The sequence below is a fragment of the Colletes gigas genome, unplaced genomic scaffold (genome assembly GCF_013123115.1).
Source record: "Colletes gigas isolate AHSC1104 unplaced genomic scaffold, ASM1312311v1 Colletes_gigas_Sc00026, whole genome shotgun sequence".
Lineage (NCBI taxonomy): Eukaryota > Metazoa > Arthropoda > Insecta > Hymenoptera > Colletidae > Colletes > Colletes gigas.
The window spans coordinates 464,576-484,911 of record NW_025106655.1 but is presented as its reverse complement, the minus strand read 5'-3'; the positions used below and the strand labels follow the sequence as shown (position 1 = coordinate 484,911).

General features: G+C 39.9%; 3 protein-coding genes across 3 annotated transcripts in view; 2 read left to right on the top strand and 1 right to left on the bottom strand.

Moving 5' to 3' along the window:
- Positions 1–803: 803 nt before the first annotated feature.
- On the top strand, positions 804–2,244 carry LOC122401615. The gene is made up of 3 exons (XM_043403850.1): positions 804–982; positions 1,074–1,235; positions 1,319–2,244. Exons 1-3 carry the CDS (start codon positions 916–918, stop codon positions 1,546–1,548), a joined length of 459 nt encoding a protein of 152 aa, XP_043259785.1. The 5' UTR covers positions 804–915; the 3' UTR covers positions 1,549–2,244.
- A 542-nt stretch (positions 2,245–2,786) lies between these two features.
- LOC122401602 lies at positions 2,787–6,850 on the bottom strand. The gene is made up of 5 exons (XM_043403834.1): positions 6,420–6,850; positions 5,428–5,740; positions 4,453–5,019; positions 4,014–4,350; positions 2,787–3,945 (listed from the first exon to the last, which is right to left on the bottom strand). Exons 2-5 carry the CDS (start codon positions 5,632–5,634, stop codon positions 3,821–3,823), a joined length of 1,236 nt encoding a protein of 411 aa, XP_043259769.1. The 5' UTR covers positions 5,635–5,740; positions 6,420–6,850; the 3' UTR covers positions 2,787–3,820.
- Positions 6,851–8,958: 2,108 nt separating this feature from the next.
- The window catches only part of LOC122401634 (bifunctional heparan sulfate N-deacetylase/N-sulfotransferase), a 253,772-nt gene continuing 242,394 nt past the window's right edge, over positions 8,959–20,336 (top strand). The window contains exon 1 of the mRNA XM_043403874.1: positions 8,959–9,043. The gene's annotated coding sequence lies outside the window, so the exon portion shown is untranslated. The remainder of the gene's footprint in view (positions 9,044–20,336) is intronic.

Genomic DNA, 20,336 nt, shown 5'->3' with positions numbered 1-20,336 from the left:
AATCAGTAAATGACCCGTTAACAAATGAAAAAAATGCTTATTAAATAAATCCGCGAGTTAATCCGTTTCGTATTAAATACGCTCGCAAACTTTATACATACTTGTTTTCATTAATGATCGTATCTATTACATATGTATAATGAATTAGAAATGGCAAAAGGAGACTCTGAAGCTTTGTTTGTTCGTAAAAACTACTTATTTATACAGAAACGTTTATAGAACGTGACATGAAATAGATAATAAATATACATGTTTTTAAGATTATATAACTCTTTAGAGGTGGAGGAGGATTATTATAAATATACACTGTGGATATTTCAAATAACAATAGTCGAGACTATTTTCAATTGAAATTGTTGCTAGATTATCAGGACAAAAATGTCATGTGCTTGTTATCTCCTCCAAATATAGTGCATCGTTGATATTTTAGTTGACTAATATTTTGTTCGTGATTTAGTTTTCAACTATTAAATTACAAGTGGATATTATCGAGTATAATGAAAAGCAAGAATTTGTTACGTATCGGGCGCGGTCCCGATTCAGTAACCATGTGACCCGAATGAAACCGAACATATACGAAATGCTCAGTAACGTAAAAAAACGGTGACGCTTCTAACGAGTACCACATTTATTTTCTCAGTTATTAATATGCATGATATAACAATTCTATATAACTTATTTGTGGGCGATCCTTACTGTGTACATGTAAACACGAGTATATATCAACAAACATTATACTTAATTTTTTTTTGACGTGGAAGAATGTGTATGCACGTACTAGGTATGTGTCAGCCCTGGCGCTCTCGACTCAGTGGCGTGGTCAATCGTAGGCGTGGGCATTTGAAGTAATTAAGCATTATATGTTAACACGAGTTATTTGGAATTCTCGTAGAGTGATCACTTGTTCCACATAAAATGGCCTCAGAAATAAGTTTGCGTGTTTTAGTGTCAGTATTAGCACTCCTCTGCTACATTGAACAAGGTAACCATTATGTTCGTTCTTCGAATAACCTTTTTTGAAGGATTCAAAACGATAAACAAAAGATAGTAATTAATCCTGTATGTTCTTACAGTTGATTCTATTAAGTGTTGGGTATGCAGATCAGATTCGGATCCAAAATGCGCTGATCCTTTTGATAATACCACTGTACCCATTACCAATTGCAAACAGGAACCAGACCTCGAACATTTGCCAGGCATAAGGCCTACAATGTGTCGCAAAATTCGCCAAAAAGGTATATGAATACATTACGTTTGAAGTAATTAAGATAATGTTTAATAGTTCTGCTTATGTTTTGGATTTTACCATTGTTCTTAGTTAATGGAATATGGAGGTATTTTCGTAGTTGTGCCTACATGGGTGAACCAGGTATCGCTGGTGACGAACGGTTTTGTCTTATGAGAACTGGAACTTATAACATATTTATGGAATATTGTACTTGTAATAGCAAAGATGGCTGTAATACAGCATCTAGCGATCAGGGAAGTTTAATAATGTCTATAACAGCTACAATAATATCGTTCTGGTATATGTTTGTTTATGCTTAACAATCTTAACCAAAGGTTATCTATATATATACGATAAGCTAAGGAGTACATATCTGAACATACATTTTTATGGTATAGAGATCTATTTGTACTTACTAGTGAGTTTTCTGACAATTTTATGATCCGAATTTCAGGCAATGAAAAGTTACAAATTAGATCTATATTACAGAATCTTATTTGAGAGCAATTTTATACTTTTGACTACTGTTTTTTATGAATGCGTAGATGCGTCTCTTTGTCCCTTATTAGAAAGTATTAAGAGGTTAGGAGACTATTTGTGAGACATTTTTAATGATTGTACAATACGACATTTTACTTTTTCTAGAGGTATTTTGCATCTGCATGTTGCGCGTCTTTATAGAAATATATTTTTATTAATATAAAATGGAACTTTGTAATATACTTAGTTATCAATTTATACTTGGCTAGTACAAAAGAATGTTAAAACGTCGATACGCTTGATCGACGTTAAGGTTAACACTTCGTAAATAAGACTGTCAATACCGTCCATTATAAATGTCTTGAACTTAGTATTAGTATAAAACCATGGCGTTCTTTATATTTTTATATGTACTTTGAGAAACCGTCGTTAGTCATTAAACGACACAAATAAAAAATATAGTATGCACAATTCCCGCGCGTGTACCGTTATGTATATGGAAAAAATAACGAATAAAGATAAATATTACCTTTATACGTATTAGGGTGGTCATTATTCTTCGATTTCAGAATTGTTCTGGTCGTACCCCTTGGAATAGTTTCGATATATTGAAAAATCACGGAACATTTGAGCTTGAACGTATAATAGGAAATTTTGAAGTTTTATATGCAAAATTAAATGATCATGTCTTGGTCACCCCTTCAGGATCGATACCAATTTGTTCACGTATCTGGTTAGTTAATCTTTACTGGTGTCCATTCATGTGCAATGGATCATTTATAAATCTATCGTTGCACGAGTCAGTTTAATCCATTTTTTTCAATAAATTGACGATTGAAAATGATTAATGGTAGGACAGGGAGAGACGTTAATTATATCGTATAGGAATTGTTTTTCTATGTATTGAAACTATTTTCGGCAACGAGGCGAAACAAATTCGCAAGAAAAATATTTTTATCACCTATAGGTAAGGATCATTGTAATGTGTACATATATGTATATAACAACAGTTGTATTGCATATAAAATATATCTTCGATATACAGATATGTGTGCTAATAACATCGTAAATACAAAATTTTTTTTGGTGTAACCGTTTTGATTTTACAAATATTTGTTAGTATAATCATTTATAGCAAAATACACATGTAATTACAATAGTATAAATAATTCTTTACAAAATTCCATTTTGATCGTGGAGCACTTGTAATTGGTCTATTTTAGAGTAGTTTGTAATATACATTAATATATATACTTTCGAACAAGCTTCGATAAAACTTGAATTAAAATAATGAGCAAAATTGATCGCTGTTAGTGCAGAAAGAATGTTGGAAGTGTTCGTAACTTAAAATATTAATTAATCCTGCTCGCGCAGTAAATACTTTTTTACTGTTTTCGTAAATTCTCTTACATACGAGAGTTATTTACTTACAGTCAATACGAAAAGAAAAATGATTTCGTTTTCCTGAAAAAGGATAAAAAGAATGCTATTCCATTTTTACCGTAAGTCGTGCCTTCACTTTTCAATTGGAAATTATCTCGTCAGAATTGTATCTAGCACGAAACGTCGTCTATCTATTTCGATCGGTCGATATATCAAATTCGCTAATGAGAAAAACGTAATTTTTGGATCATTCCCTAAATCCCTCATGTTTCATGTTGACAGGCACTTATATTTTACTGGACGGTTAGTGTTATGTAGATTCTTGGCAGATAGTTTGTTTTTCGTTTGCCTCGGAACCAAGGACGATTGAAATTTGTAGATATATATTTAATATATACATTGTAATGTATGAAATGCGTATGCGTGTAACTTGCATTAAAAAGAAATAAAAACGAAGAGTGAGAAGTTTGAATAAGAAAAACTGAGCAATATAAATTGTACGAAAGCAGCTTTATGCAAACAGCATATGTACTTGGTGTTCGTGGGTGTTCGGCTAAGTATTCTTTGGAATGGTACTGTCGACCAAATATTTATACTTTCCGTCATATACTATGCTCTAAAATATTCGTAATAGCCGTACGGATCGAAAATAGGCTCACAGGTGACGAGAACTCGAGTAAGCAACGAATCGAGGTGGTTCGTTTCTCGATATATCCGCTGTTCTTGATCTCATTCGAATGCCAACCATTTCGTTATCTGTTGTCCCGGTTTTGCTATAGCCTGTTTCCAGTGTTCACCGTAAGGTCCTGCTACGTCCGGCCCGATTACAAAATGTCCAACAGTTGTCTTTTTTCCTGAAACCGTTAAATCGCTTAGAAAAATCGAAATTCTCCATAATTTTCTCACAAACGACGCGATTTACCCATTTTATTCTTGGAGACGAATTTAATAACGAAGCTCGTGTCTTTTAGTGCTCCCTGGTATGGATTGTCCGCGACGACTCTCGCCATATCCGGTGGAAATTTCATCGACACGCACGGCTGGAAGCGATTGCTCTTCCAAAAGTGAGTAACCCTTCCATTGTCCACCACCGACATCTTGACGTACATTTGTCCCTTGAGAGCCTCGTGCTCGTGCATCGTCTGCAAAGAACATCTCAGACGATGCAGAGATAGAATTAATCGTTCGCTGCCTTCTTCTCGTTTGTCGTTCTTCTCTTGGCACAGAGACAATTCCAATTGACCCTTCTTGTTTTCCCTCTGCAAAAGAAAAAGTAATAGAAATTTGGGTTAGATGATTTAGAAAAATCGGACGGATTCCCATATTCCCTCGTTTCCTCGTTTAGAATATCTAATATTTACCCTCTCCTCGGCCCCGGAAATGCCACTGGCGATCGGTCTCAACGGTCTCCACATATCTCCCGTCGATGTATCGCTCGAGTGTTTTGGTTTGGCTGGTTTTGAAGTGAAGTTTTTCGGGTCCAGGGAAATGGTGGTCGCGCCAACGGTGCGTCTTTTATCGTACATTTTCCTCTCGGTGACCGTCGTAGTTTCTGGCTGCTTGTCGGACCCTTTGCCAAAGAATTGGCCGAACAGCTTGCTCTTTGTTGGTTCCTGACTCTCCGAAGAGCCTCCCTGACTATCCTTTTTCTTGTTTGCTTTCTTCGGAGATTCCTTTGTAGGGGACGAGGTTTTGTCCTTTTCCGCCTCCTTTTTGTCGGTCGCTATTAACGGCTTGTCCTCGAGAATCGCGTACAAAGTAGCTACAACGAATCTGGACCCATTGATCTCCTCCTCGACGACCTTCGTTTTGCCAAATTTCAGCTTGGTTTCTTTATGCAGAGGAAACGTGAATTCCTCGTTCCATTGCGGCCAAGACTCGTTCTTCGTCGTTGTCTCAAACTTGTCCTTTCCGGGTATCAGCTTCACCTGGAATAGAAGCGAATTACTTTCTTTCCTGGTATCGAGTTCTTTCGCGAGCATACAGTCGGTTGCGTGCTAGACGGTAACTATTCAGGTCAATCGTGAATATTTCACCAAAACGTAACTTTTTTCCATCTATGTAGAATCGTCGAACAAAATGACTTTGTTATTATTCGAACAATAATAATCTGAAGCTCGTTTTAATCGGTGCTATCACCGGGATTAGGAGTACGTTCTGCACACCCGTCGTTTTTTTGATAAGATCATAGTACGCGCGACATTGTCTCCAGAGATTGGCCGGTGAAGAGACATAATTAAAGCGTCGAACGTTCGCGCGGCGATTCCGTCGCGTTGCGTAAGAGGAGATAATGCGAATGATTGTGCAGGCACCGGGTCCCAATTATTGGCCGTTACCTTGACGACGTAGCTGTTGACTCGGGTGAAGCCAAAATTCTGTGGCAAGTGTCGGGCACCGAGCACAGTTACGTGCAGAGCCTTCTCGTTAACCGAATGAATGATTCTAATGCCCACTTCCGGTTCCAGATTCACAGTGCGATCCAACGGCGTGGACACAGTCTTTAGGCCCGTGTCGATAAAACTCTTGATCCTTGCGAGTGCCATGTTCGCGTTCTCGTTTCGAAAAATTGGTCGATGTTCGCTTTCCGATTACGAACAGATCATTCGGATAACAGAGATATCATCGATTCGCTATCTTTGCCGATGTTCGCTGCAAGCAGAGAAATAAATATTCGAAACTTGAGTCAGCTTCTGCGAACATAGGTAAACCATTAACGATACGCGCGAAAGCATCGATGCAGGTTCGTTATTGCGTTCAGGCGATAACAGTAACACGTATTTTCGGCGAGAATGCGCACCTGACACGACGCGCGTGTACGGTGTTTTTAGAGGATATCGCCGCGTTTCGCGATTATCACCGCGCGTTTTAATCGATTAACAGTCGACCGCGTACTTTTCGCTTTGCTCTACGAAGCCGCGTCAACGATCGAACTCTCGTCAATAATAAACGTCGCGGAGTGGTATGCGTTCCGATCGCGAAACACGAACGATATCAGGAAGAGTAGACACTGTGTTCGACGTAGATGAGTAACGGTAAACTTGAAAGAGACTGCGACCGTAAAGCTTCGAACGCGACTTGGGCATCGTTAGGAAGAATTTGTTTGTGACGACAGGTGATTGCGGATTGTTAGTCGGTCGCTCGAGCCTCGTTCCTTCCAGACAGCTGATAAAGCGATTAACGTTGCTCGTTCGAGGAAGTTTCTCGGTCGATCGAACTTTCTCCAGCGTAAAAGAGCGTACCGGTCGCGAGGCGTTGTCACCTGTTTCGTCGTCGATCTCACGGGCGCGGTATCGCGTGCGAAAAAAGCCTGGTTGGAAACAGCACGTACCATAATTGCGGCGTTTTTGGCCGGCTGCGCCGTAGATCCGAAAGGAGGCGAGCGGTCCGGCAAGACGTCGCGTCGGTTGGTTACTCGTGTATGCTCGAACACGCCTAGGAGCGTTTACGGGCCTAGAAGTAGCCTCGATCGCCGCGTCAGACGACCGTCTCCATGACCACAGAAGCGGCGGACGTAAACACGTAGCGGGATACAGGCGTGCTTCGATCCTCCTCCACGTCTTTCACCGTTTGCGCCCAACTTGTGCACGCGCTTCCGTCGCGATCTCCTCAGGCCTGTTGCGCATCCTGACCGGCTTACCAGCGACGACTGGCTCGCCAAAATTCCCCCGAACGTGCACTTGGAAACGCGCGTGTTGCAAACGCAATGCGCGGTCGGGCGTACGTTAAGTCGACGTCGACAGGCACCTCGAGCACCGAACGACGCGCTGCCGTGGTATGCAGCTCCCGCTCTCGCGTGGGTTCCCTTTATAACAGGGGACGCAACTCCGAGCGCAGGGCCGAAGCATCAGGGGCGCTCTTTTCTCGCTCGCCAATTTCAAATTTCACCAGAAATACCGCCCAACGTTTACGCGATAAGAACGTTTGTTCCGTTGCAACCTTAAGTCACCGATAATTGGATTTACGCATCGAGGAAACCAATTTTTACATTTTAAAGTAATTTTCGACGTTCTTTTCGGTTTAAGGCATTCTGCATCGTTTCTATCGTTTATGTTTAGCACAAGGCAATATTAGTTTCCCACGGACACGAGGAAATGTCTTATCTAAAAAGTTTCGAACAACAAATAAAAGATAAAAAACCGTTCGTCCATCGATCGATCGTTGTGCAAAGATTAGAATTTAAATTATAGAACGAAATAATTTATAATCAACAACTGCAAATTCAACTGTTCCGTGATCGAATAAAATTTTACTCTATAATTTTACATCAACATCGTTTTTTATTGTTCAAAGTGAATTTATGACGAATCAAAGATTCAGTAGTTTTAGCAACTGATAGTTTTTATGTAAATGAATAATATTTCGTTAATCTTTTTTCACAAGATCATCGTTTAAAGTTGTATCGCGAAATTTTGAAACATTTTGCGTCAGTTCATTTATAGTGTATGTTAATGATTTCGTTCGGAATATATGACTTGGTATTTGGATAAGTAATCGAGTTGATGTTTTACAAACATCGACTGTTCGTATAGAAGCGTACTTGTACGCCTCGCGTACAATCTTTATAGACTCTACTTGGATCCTAACGTCTGTTGCGCACACAAGGTCGCGCATTCATGTTTACGCATCGATGTGTGCAACGTGTGCCTGCACGTATACAAAATCTACGCGGGAGAAAATACGCCGCCCAGTGAATGAGACTGTATAGTTTCAGTGCCGTAAACGGACGAAACGCGCCTTATGCGCGCGACAATGTTTACACGGTATTAAAAGTTTCGTGCAATTTAGAAATAACGCGAGTACTCTTTTTAAAAGAATGCAAATAAAACGTACCTGTCTATTAAAACGTTTAGGTTTATGGTTATAGTTTGAAAACACGTTTTTCGTTAAACTCGTTTAACCCAGGATCGATAGGGTGAAATGCAACATAATTAATAGAACACGCTTACGAAAGAAACGGTGTAGATGACAGCTATAACTAATCGAACGCGACGCTTTGAAAGTATAGTGTAAATCGCATTCTACCACCCTATCGATCGAAAGATGGTAGTCGTTGAAAAGTAGAAGATATTCGGTGTATTTGGATGTTTCCTTTTTAACAAAATAAACAAAAATCGATAGAATCGATGGGAAAGAGAATGGAAAAGAGTTTGCGATCGAGATGGATGCCTTTAGATGCACGGCAGGTGTCTAACTTATAACGTGTAACGATATCGAACGAGCAATAGAATGGAATGCAGTATAGTGCATTGTGTTGCATAAAAAACAAATCGCAGATGCTTCTGAGTAGTCGCGTAAAATGCAACGCTACGGTAGATGCATCTTTCGATCTGATTCTCCGATCAATTTTCAAGATTTCTACCAATGTTGCTTCGTCTCGTTAACTTTCTTCAGAAAATTCAGAAGACTTTGTTTATATATTCATTTATAAACGGATATAAAACCTATTAGTGCGCAATGAAGGGAGTAGAAATTGACATAGAAGCTCGTGAAATATTTAGGGTAATTTTGCGATTCAGGCAACTTGTATACTTCGTCTGATCGATTAGAAGGGGTATCGTAGGTTGCAACGTTGTCTTCGAAGAATTCTCCGGCTGGAAAGGAAATACTTGTCGGGATTGTCGCTAGATGGCGAAAGGTACTTGCGAAACCCTCTCACCCCTAAAAGCAATCTCCATCTCGCGAACAGCTGTTCTGTACCGCCATGGCGCACGCGACTTTGTGGCATCGTAACCGCTCTCGACATTTTCGGCTTTATCGGTTCGAGACGATGTTTACGTGTCCCGTATCGATGCATTTCGCGGTGAACTTTCGGTCGTCGAACGATTTTTGCGTGTAACGAGTGCGGGAGAAATGCGTTCGTATGCTGTGTCAAAGTGAGAATTCGACAGATCTTTTACCCCTGCCCGAGGCTCACCGGTTTGGTTGTCGTATTTCGGAGTCGAACGACGCAAGGTAAGTATTATCGTTTTATATTCTTTCTACTTGTCTACAAACATAACTTTCGACGAACGAACCGACCATCGATCGATTTTCACACGCGTCTCTATCCATTTTAAACCCGATATTTGAAAACAGTATCCATACATATGATCTTGAACGATAACGTTTACGATTGCAATTAGGTTTCGAACGTATAGCGAAATCGGTGGTGTAATCGAGTGATTTTTGCTTTTCAAGCTTTTACGAGTCGAACGATCGACGAATATGGTACGAAAGTAACGTTGTCTGATTTTTTATTTTATCAACGGTGTTTTCGTACACGTATCATTTCTAGAAACATCTGTGCTTTCGTACAATTGTTATCGCGCGAGGGTTAAAGAGCAGATCGAATGCATATCGTAGTCAAGGATCGATATTTTCTGCAATTCCGTTGATTTAAGAAAGTAATGTAACCGAGTGAATTGCACGAGTAAATAAATGTTAATGATAACGCGCGTTCTTTAGCCTGTTATCGGGATTCTTGGATTTGGACGTCAGGTGGCAGCACGCGATTAAGTTTGAATTAATAGAAAGTCTTCGGCGCCTGTTTCGTTCGATCGATCGTTATCGTTGCAATAAAAAACCTCAATTTTGTCTCATAGTTTTAATTAGTGTTCATTTTTGTACTTGATCCGATCGATAATTGTAAACAAATATCGGTAACGTCCATTTAGAAATAAACAAACGATCTAGTCGAACGTAAAATTTTCGTCGTTGGATCGCGGTCGATCTTGGCGTAGACTATAGACCTTGACCAAGGGAATAAAAATTTTTCTTTCTCGTTTCTTATTCGTTAATTGATTTTGAACGAAGAAAGAAAGAAAATACGAAAGAAACGTGTAATCGCGTTGTGTGATGGAGTAATTTGAACCACGTTACGATCTTTGTCTGGTTTTCATGATATAACGTAGAAAACAATTTCGATGGACGAGCAAGATCCGTTTCGAAATGAATCCGTTTCATTTAATATAGGTAGCCCTTCTACAACACGGCATCCTATAACAAAATTCATAAATTGTAAGAACTCTCCTACAACACGGCATCTTATAACACGATAAGAAAATTGCGGAAACCTTTGTACAACACTGTACTTGTACAGCACTGGATAACATGATTTTTGCTTAACATATTTAAAAACTAAATTACCTTAAAATAATGAACTATAGTGGCTTTACATGAAAATATATAAACAAATTATAATTTATTAAATTAAGGTTGCGTTAAATTAAAATAATATTTTTTTATTTTTTCTTTTTGTTTTGTGTTATACATACATTTATATTTTTCATAAACATTAAGTTGCTTATGTAGAATTAAAAAAAATATTTGTTTTTAATCAATTTTCGGAATGTAACCCCACTTTTTGTACTGGCTTTGGGTCTCATATAACACGGTTACACACAACACGGCATTTTTTAGGAACCTATCTACCGTGTTATAGGAGGGTCATCTGTACATACGAAAAGTAAGAAACATGGAAAGTATTATTCGGTCACCCATGGGAAAAATTTTAATGGGGGATTCTAGGAGCCAACATAAGACGAAAATCAAGAATACCAATTTGTTGATGGAGGCTTCGTTAAAATGTTATTAACAATTAAATTCAAAAATTTCAATTCGTTCTGGAAAAATTATTGTCGGTTGCGGGGGTCAATTATAATCATTTTTGGTGAATACACATACCTTCGAAATCCTATCCATTTTTGAGAAAAAAAATCGGGTAAGTGCTGAAATTTTTCGGCGAAAAAAAAATTTCAAATCGTTCTAAAAAAATTATTTTTGGTTGCGGGGGTCAATTATAATCATTTTTGGTAATTGCACATACCCCCGAAATCCTATGCACTTTCGAGAAAAAAATTCTGTACCAAAAATCGAAGTAGGTGCCTAAATTCGACGAAAAAAAAAATTTCAAATCGTTTTGGAAAAATTATTTTTGGTTGCAGGGGTCAATTACAATCATTTTTGGTGAGTAGACATACCCCCGAAATCTTGCGTATTTTGGAGGAAAAAATTCAGTACAGGCGGAACATTAAACGTTAATAACTTTTTAACGAAGCCTCCATCAACAAATTGGTATTCTTGATTTTCGTCTTATTTTGACCTCTAGAATCCCTCATTAAAATTTTTCCAAGGGGTGGCTGAACACCCTGTATAGTTTCATTTAAAAAACGAAACTTAATCATCATATCTTTTAAATTAATAACATAAACAAAATTTTCGTTTACGCCAAAATAGAGATCCTATTTTATCCTGCGATTTACATATAAACAATTTTTTCGTATCATCAATAGTTATTAAAATATCGCGACTGTCACACTTTAGCGTGGACACCCTGTATATCGTGTGCGTAGGAGGAAGCACGAAGATTCGTACGGTCCATAGTCGAGTAAAATTACGCTAAACATATGCAGCCGCGGGACTGGCTGGTCTGGCTGGCGGTCATTTTCTGCAGTTACCGCCAGCACGCGTTGTTACGAAGCGTTCTCCTTTGAGCCGTACACGGCCCTTCAAGTGCATTAGGTGACGGTGAAAAATGATTTCGTTACACGAGACGTATTATTCAGCTGCACGGACGTAACGTTATTAGTCGGACACGGAAGTAGGAAGTTGCCGCGTATCGTTAGGAATGCGAATCACTCGAGCAACGATTAAATGCTCGCGAGGCAAATGCAGCTGGCGCGAAATTAAAAAAACACCCAATTCGATCTTGAATTCGCTTTCATTGTTGTTTAATTGATCGGGTGTTTGGAAATTTTCGAGACACGAACACTCGCGACGCGCGGCCCATTTAAAATGTGGATCCGCGACTAGTTTGCCATTCTCTGTATATATTACGCGCGCACAGTCGCAGCATATTTGGTTTCTCTTTGAATCGTCCAGCCCTTTAAGTGCATCGTTACCTATTCCCTTTTGCGTCGAGCAGATTTACTTGCAACCTGCGCGCAACCATCTCTTCTCTATTTTTCAACCGTTCCCATCGTCTGGACAGGACAAATAGAAAGCTCGTGTTCTGGTTTCAAGTTCTTTCGATTGTTTTTTCTATCCGCGACTGTCGGGGGAAGAATCGACGGAGAATCAACAAACCATATAAATTGCATCAATTAAACCCTTTGTTACAGAGATGTAATATGTAAGGAACTACACATGTATTTTACATGGATTTTACATAGTCAAACATTATGGCTTAGTGAATTTAACAAAAAATAAATTAATTTACATTATGTTGCAAGGATAATTTTAGACTTTCCAATGATTGTTCAATTAAATCTGTTTTAGCGTGCACAAAATTTGCATTACTAATTATTCTATTTACACAATTCTGAGATCCAAACGTTGTGCGGTAATTTTCCGAATAAAATAGAAATTTCTTAAATATCTTGGTGGTACATACAAAGGAAAGAATTGAGTAATTGTTGAACACGAAATATGACCCAAAAGTTTGAATAGTTTACTTACAAACATAATATCTGTGATTTTTCTTCTACTATGCAGTGTTTGAAGATTAGTGTTAATAAGTAAGTCATCATAATTATGTGATTCAAGAGGCATGGGACTCCCACTATGTCTAGCAACAAGACGAAGAAATTTGTGTTGAACTGTCTCAATGTTGTCGATGTATGTTTTGTATTAATGAATAGTCATATTCTAGAATAGTCAATCATCTCGTCAAAGCACAATGTAAGATTTTAAGTGTTTTAGTTTTACTAAAGTATCTAGAAACCCTATGAATAAGTCCCAGAAAGCAGAGACTTTGCGAAATGGTTTTTTTATAATGAATTTTGACAGATAAGTTAGAAGAGAAAGTTATACCAAGATCTTTAGCATGATTAAGCGAGGTTAGTTCGATGCCATGTAGAGTATAATTATAAACTATATTATTTTTCTTGTTACTAAACTTAACAATATGGCACTTATCTAAATTGAGGGACAATTTATTTAACGAGCACCAATTCTGAAGCCTGTAAAGGTCATCTTGAATTGATTGAGCACTTTGCTGATTATAAACGCATTTATATATCTTAAGATCATCGGCATATAATACAAATTTATAGTGTTGGAATACCTTAGAAATTTCATTAATATATATTATAAATAGAAGAGGTTCCAAATGTGAACCTTGTGGAACACCAGATGTAACATTAATTTCTCTTGAGTAGTTATTATTGAATTTAAAAAACTGGGTAGCCAAGAAAGCATACAGCTGTTTATTCCCAATGCCTCTAATTTGAACATTAAGATTGAGTGATTAATAGAATCAAAGGCTTTAGAAAAGTCAGTATAAACAGTATTAACCTGTTAAATAATAATGTTAGTTAAAAAATAATGATACTCCACAAGGTTAGTCACAGTCGATCTACCGATAACGAATCCATGCTACTCATCAATGATGATGTCCTTGCAAAGTAATGATAGTTTACGACTAATTAAGTTTTCCATAATCTTAAGCATCACATTTTGAGTATTAATAGGTCTAAAGTTTGAAATTGACGTTGCGTTTTAATATTATATATTAAAGTTATTTTCTGTCTCGAATCGCGGATCAAACGTTTACGTATAACTGACCTAGAGGGTTGGCTTTCAGAATTAAACGGATTACGATCAATTTTTTGTAAAATCCAACGAAGCGATGCACGCAACAGAGATACGATTATCGAAAGGCACGACGTTCTTTTTCGAATATTTCGTTTAGTAGCCAAACTTTTAGTAGAATTCCTAGTATTTGCATCCCCTTCCCGTTTGCTTTTAAATGTCGTTCCGTGACTGTCAATATTACCGGGTGCTTAAGTTTCTCCCATCCCGCGACACTTTGTCCCAGTTTCTCGTTGGAAGAGAAAGAGACCGCCAATGTCTGAATGTCGCTAATGAATATATGAATGAATAAACATATCGGCCGAGTCGTTGAAATTCTGGATGTTTACTTTGCCAATGCGAAAGTTTAACACAGGAGGATCCGGTATTTTCAGGAATACGAAAGTCTAAACGAGGAAAGACGCTCCAACGACAAAACTACGAGGGTCGTTCAAAAAGTCCTTAGAAAAAGATAGAAAAACAAATTATATTAGATAGATTTTTTTGTTGTTTTTCAACATAATCTCCTTTTAGCTCTATACACTTATCCAAGCGTTTCTCCAACTTTTTTAAGCCATCTAAAAAGTTAGATTTCGAAAGGTCCTCAAAATAGACAAGCCCTTGCTCATTTTGTCAACAAGAGTAGAGTTCTCCTAGGTTCGTCATACCATGCCCCTTTTTCCTTTCTTTAGTTTTAGGATATAAGATTTAGAAAGTATGCAAGAAGCAGGATTACATTCTTGACTGTCTGACTGTCAGGCTCGTTTTAATATCCGCCATTGTATTGAAATATATATATATATATATTCATATTTCACCCGCGAACTAATTTCTTCAACATGTTGTAATAATTCGAACTTTAATTCCATGATTTTGGCCATCGAAACTGCACAAGTGTGCACCCATGTATTGTCTTGATTCAAGAGGAAGTTCCTTGTTTCGATCGACAATAAAAATGAAACCATGTGGTGGATATAACTGAAACCTCGACAGTTGTCTAGTGAGTCGTGATGCTTACTAAAAACAAACCATTTTCGAGGCTACGAACGCCAGGTCTTGGATTTTCTAAGAACTTATTGAACGACCCTCGTAAATCTTAGAAGATCCGATCACGTCGCGTTATCATCGTTGGTCGATTTCATAAAATGTTAACGCATCGAAAGATTTTGATTTTCCATCGAATCTTTTTCGTAGGTTTCGTAACGATGATAGGCGACAATTATCGCGAATAAAGAATCGCGCGTAATGATGGTAGGCTGGGTGGAACTCGCCGCGGCTCATCAATCGTTGCCGCTAGAGCGCAGACAGAAATTTCATTTATCGAGAAAGTTTAAATCAAACCGCCATTACTCACGGATGCCGCAACTGTGACCGGCCGTTTCGATTTCCACGAAAAACCAATTGAAATTCGTTTGGTCGGTCTCTTTCCCGCTTCTGGCTTTGCAGCTCGTTGATCGTTGCTTGGAAGTTTCTAACGAAAAAATTGCTTTTTTCTCTTTCGACTTTGTTTTCGCTCACCCTCTAGGGCTCGGTTCGCGCGAACGTCCGTGAAATTCGATCCCAACGTATCGAATCGCTTAATATCGTTTGAGAAGAGAACGCGGTAGCCAGGGTAGGAATATTCGTGATTCGAGTCCGTCGAAAATGCAAGACACCGTCGATCGAAATTCTCGCGAGTTCGTAATAAAATTGATTAGCGAGAATTATTCGTCCCAAAGAGGACGTTGATCGAGTCGACGGTACCATCTAGTTTCTGCCAACGGGTCTGATTAAATTTCTCAGTTGGAAATGGGTAACGAGATTTCGACGGAAGTGACCTGAATTGCCTGGAGGCAGCATAATGCGCTCCTAAGTACATCGTGTTTCCTGCTGATTTCAGTTCCGCGGAACGCCGATTTCCCTCGACTTAAATAAAATAGTCGTAGCTGCGAGGATTGTTCTCCGATTGTCGGGAAGATTGGATCGCCGAAGCTTTCTATTAAACCTATAAAGTTTAAGTCGTAATCCCATACCGTGCGGCGTGGCGTACACCTACCCACCGTACGTGGCAGGAACGATATCAGCCTTTTTCTTATTTTATCCAGCGAGGAGCCGGAAAATAGGAAACTAGCCGCGCACGGAGATTCTTAATCCTAATCGACCGATACGCCTAATCCGCGTTGCTGCTCCCGACAATTTTCCATGCAAGCATTATTTCTCTTTTCGAAACGTCTTTTACAGTGGCTAGTCTCCTTCCTTTCACCTCCATCCTCGATGATTTATCGATGATTTATCGAGCTCTTGTCGATATTTATCGACGTACGGAGCTCTCTCACGGGGCACGAGACACTCGACGAGATAAATCATATTATCGTGGACAAGTAGTGGCTAGTACGTGGCAATCTGCACCGATGCCAAAACGGCCGGCCGGTATGAACATGGAAATCATATTAGACTAAAACCACATTGCTTAATGGACGCCATCTGCCTTAATCCCATTATCCAGTGCAATTCATCACCGGCCCTTTTCCCATCGATACGATACTGTTTGTTGTAACAGCTTTTCCTCCTTGTTGCCTATTAGCCAACCCTCCTACCGCGTCGCGTATTTCATCGTAAGAGAAACGGAACGCATTAATTTTACACGTATCGCGTTTAAATCGCGTTTAGATCGGAACGAAAGGACCCCGCACAGATCTCATGGAAAATGGCCCCCGGTTAAATTAGTTGAACTTTTGACACGATGTCGTTCATTATGTCCTGATGAGAAGTTCCAATGGGCCCAAGCTGAGATACGGGGGATCAAAAGTCAATAATAGTGCGCCTTATTCCAGACTACCACGTTAGAGCACTGTTGTACACTGTCCGTTTATTTGAGGGGGTCTAGAGGTAATATTTAAGGGGTCAAATGAATGGACAGTGTACAACAGTGCTTCTTGCACTCAAATATGCTCAAACGTGGTAGTCTGGAATAAGGCGCACTATTATTGACTTTTGATCCCCCGTATCTTGGAAACTGTTCAATTTACGAGCTTGGGCCCATTGGAACTTTTCATCAAGACATCATGAACTACATCATATCAAAAGTTCAGCTAATTTAATCGGGGGCCATTTTCCATAAGATCTGTGCGGGGTCCTTTTTCCGAGTCGATTCGACCTTTACGATTCGTCGAGCAATTTTGTGCTTATCGAGAGTCGAACGTGGACGATCGTGAACATAACGCGATCGACGTCTCGCGATTTACAACGGACGGGAACCTCGTGTCTCGAGTGGCCGCGAGACTCTCGCTGAATCTCGTTAATCCACGGTGAAAGTCGACGCGTGCAAATCCTATCTGGACCGAATGGCCGTTCGTGCGAGCAGCAACGATCGAGCGAACGTCACGCTCGATTATTTAAGCGTGCTCCTGAGATTTCCCAGGGTGCGGAGCGCGAAACGCCAAGACAGAGCGCGCGTTCGTTTCACGGAGGTCGATATCGATTCTCGTTCCGTCTAGCGCGAGCAAACACTTCCCTCGATCGTGACACCTTATGGGATTCATGGTTGCATCTCGATAGCGTCGTTTCGAATTTTAGCCCCCGGCGAGACGCGATAATTCCTCTTTACCTGTCGTTTCTCGCCGGCGCGTACGTACGGAAGTTTGAGGAATCAGAGCCAGCAGATTTACCGTTTATCGAGTTCTCGCGCTTTTTCTCGCACGGCCGCGCGAAACTTTCGATTCAATTCACTGTCTCGGAATATCGATTTCCTATCCCGGTGCCGGGAAAGACTTTAGAAAATACCGGCGTCCATACATACGCAAGAAATCCCTCCGATTTAAGATTTCGCAAACAAAAGCTGCCACGGCTGGTTCCGTTCTCCAAATCGGCATACGCCGAATACATTTCTCAGGGAATTCAAAAACTTGTAGCACGACGTTCGCCTGCGCACACCCTCTTCGGAGAATAATATCGATTCCAGTCTGTCGAGCATGAGGCTCGAGGGGCCGGACGACTGCGATCCTGGATATTAAAAACCATTTCGCGTCCGTCGACGAACGTTCCGACCTACGTATCTTGAACCTCGACGCGTGACCAGTTTTAACATTCCCCTACAACAGCTAGATACCAATTCGCCCATCGAAGCGTACAATTGCCATTCGAATTTCGACCTTTTTTCAACGATTCTATTGGAAAATTTAGGGCTATGGGGCGTATCATTTGATTGAAACAACAATAATTAATGGTAGAATTTTAATTTTATTAAATGATACGTGAAGGTACTGTTGTATGACTAACTCATAAGCCAACATGGATACCGCATTGGAATCATCCTTACATAAACATCCTAGTGTTGGATGACCAATAGGCCAAATATCGATACGTCACCGTCTGTTAGTCACAAGGCTCGTTAGTCACTAGGTCTAAGGGTCCTCCTCCCCTACTATTGCTAAGACATATGTGGATCGCTTATTTTGAAAGTGGTGTAAGTCCATTTTTGAAAAAAATGAGATATCACGTAATTCATGCTTAATTTAATGTAAATTTTTTATGTATAGTCCGTGTTTAATTTTTTTAAAAATTCCCATGTTTTGTACAATTTAAAATTGGTCGGTAAATGAAATTGCATAATCATCGATTATGAAAGTGGTGTAAGTCCAATTGACAGAGGTAGGTGGCTTAGCAGATGGTTGCCGATCAGTAGAAAGAACGAAAAGGAATTGTAATACCTTATTTTGCAACATAAAGATGTGAAGTGCATAATGTCAGCTACATGTGTCATAATTTGTTTCTGTTTAAAAAATGTTTTAGAATGAATTAGTATAATTATTTTAATTTTAACAAACAATGCCAACAATCCTTTGTAATATTAAACGCGTTGCATAGTTCGATATAAAATGCTGATCAGGACTTACACCACTTTCAAAATTAGACAATTGTAAAAATCGTTTAATTTCAATTTTGAAAAATCAAATATCACTTAAAATATATTCCATATTAATCCAATTTCGTTTACAAATAATGACAGAGTTACACAAGACTCAGAGTTGCACAAGAAGTCTGCGGGTGTTAACGCCTTGTCCACGAGTCAAATTCCATTGCAAATCCCGTTAGTCTTCATAGTTGAGTTCGACGTGAGTTCAACGTAATTGAATAAACTCTTATAATACAAAAGAAGCATTACTTGACCACCCGGATTCCAACACTAGTCATAGCTTCCAAATTCCAGCCTTTCTAGCCTCCTGTACCCGGTTACTCATTCCGTACGCCATTGTAACCCTCAAATATATAAACGACGCACATTTTAGGACTCAGGTCAGATCTCTAAAGTTTGTGCCAACGTGCAGAACTTGCCGTAACGATCTAATAAACCCACCAGTCTCTTTAGTAAACTGTTGTTCTTAATCTCGCAACCCGGGATTCAACAGTATACCTAGAGTTCCGTTCTCCAAGAGATCTGTTACTGAACTGTGACTTCACCCACAGAAGAAAGGCGAGAGTGGAGCGCAGTTTGCCCTAGCGATGAACTCTTATCTTTGTATAATGAACACCATGAGTTCGTAGAACCCATGGCCAAAACTGGAAACGAAACTTCAGATATGTATAATCGTCACTGTAGATGATTTTTGTAACAATGTGAGATGGTTAGGAAATCCAACAGATTCAAAGGTAGGGACATTGGTGACAAAGGGTTATCGAGCAGTCGTACCCTCTGCTCCGTCTCTGTCTTTTTGTCTCTGTTACCCAGTGAAACGGAAATGCAGATTGGCGGCGCGTAAAAGCGTAGGTCGTACAATTAAACGCGATTCGTGACATAACTATGGAAAATTATAAGTAGGATGAAAAGAGCGAGGTTCTTCGTACGCGTGCGTTAACAAACGGCCGATAACGAGTTCCTGCGAAGGCATCCTCGCGATCTAAACGACTCTAGCCCCGACATCCATCGAGATTCCTCGGTATATTAGACCGCTGGTTAGAAATCAGACTGCCTGCCGGGGGGGGGGTGTCGGTCGGTGGTCCCTGCTACTGCTTACTAAGTAAGACGGTACGATACGGATAGCGTTGCCGTGCATGCGTTCGTAGAGGTTTAGAGGTAAGGTAGAATCCAGCCAGCAGGCCGGGGTCACGAGATTCCTCGAGTTGCTTGCTGCTACAATATTGCTGCTCTCTGGCGCCAGGCCAACCTCTAGCCGACTAGGCGAAACGAAAGAACCGGCCACGATGAACAGGGACAGATTCGCCTGTCTCCGCGAATAACCCCTGCGGTTCTATCTAGACATCGTTTTAATCCACGCGTCACCTCCTGCCGCCCTTTCCGCGCGACACGATGCAGCGGTAAGCATCGACCTTTTATCAGCCTTTCATCCGCCGAACGCGTCTCGTCTTTCTCCCGAGTCATATCGACGACGAATCGGTTTCGAACGGACACTCGCTTTTAAGGAACACGGAGGCTTTTAGGCGCGAAACACGATCAAATTTCCGGACGAGTATTTATTTTCGAGGGAGGACACGGTGAATCGCATTCGATCCTAATTTAAATTATTTCGCTCGAGGTGGTTGACTCGGGATTCCAAAGGGCGAAATCGTCTGAAATCGAATCGGTTCCTTCCGATAATGTTCTCGGTTCGAAAGTAATTTCTTGGTTGGTGCCTTAAATCTGCCGAGTCGCGACGGCGGCGGTCTACTCTCCATTGCTTGTCGATCCATAATTCGGCGAATCGGCGTTTCTCAGTCGCTT

Excerpts from the sequence above, each read along its gene's own strand:
- LOC122401615 (XM_043403850.1), top strand. The coding sequence starts at position 916 with ATGGCCTCAGAAATAAGTTTGCGTGTTTTAGTGTCAGTATTAGCACTC. Across the intron at positions 983-1,073 it reads CCTCTGCTACATTGAACAAG|TTGATTCTATTAAGTGTTGG; the intron begins GTAACCATTATG and ends ATGTTCTTACAG. Across the intron at positions 1,236-1,318 it reads TCGCAAAATTCGCCAAAAAG|TTAATGGAATATGGAGGTAT; the intron begins GTATATGAATAC and ends CATTGTTCTTAG.
- LOC122401602 (XM_043403834.1), bottom strand. The coding sequence starts at position 5,634 with ATGGCACTCGCAAGGATCAAGAGTTTTATCGACACGGGCCTAAAGACT. Across the intron at positions 4,351-4,452 it reads TTTCCGGGGCCGAGGAGAGG|AGGGAAAACAAGAAGGGTCA; the intron begins GTAAATATTAGA and ends TTTCTTTTGCAG. Across the intron at positions 3,946-4,013 it reads CGTCTCCAAGAATAAAATGG|GAAAAAAGACAACTGTTGGA; the intron begins GTAAATCGCGTC and ends TAACGGTTTCAG.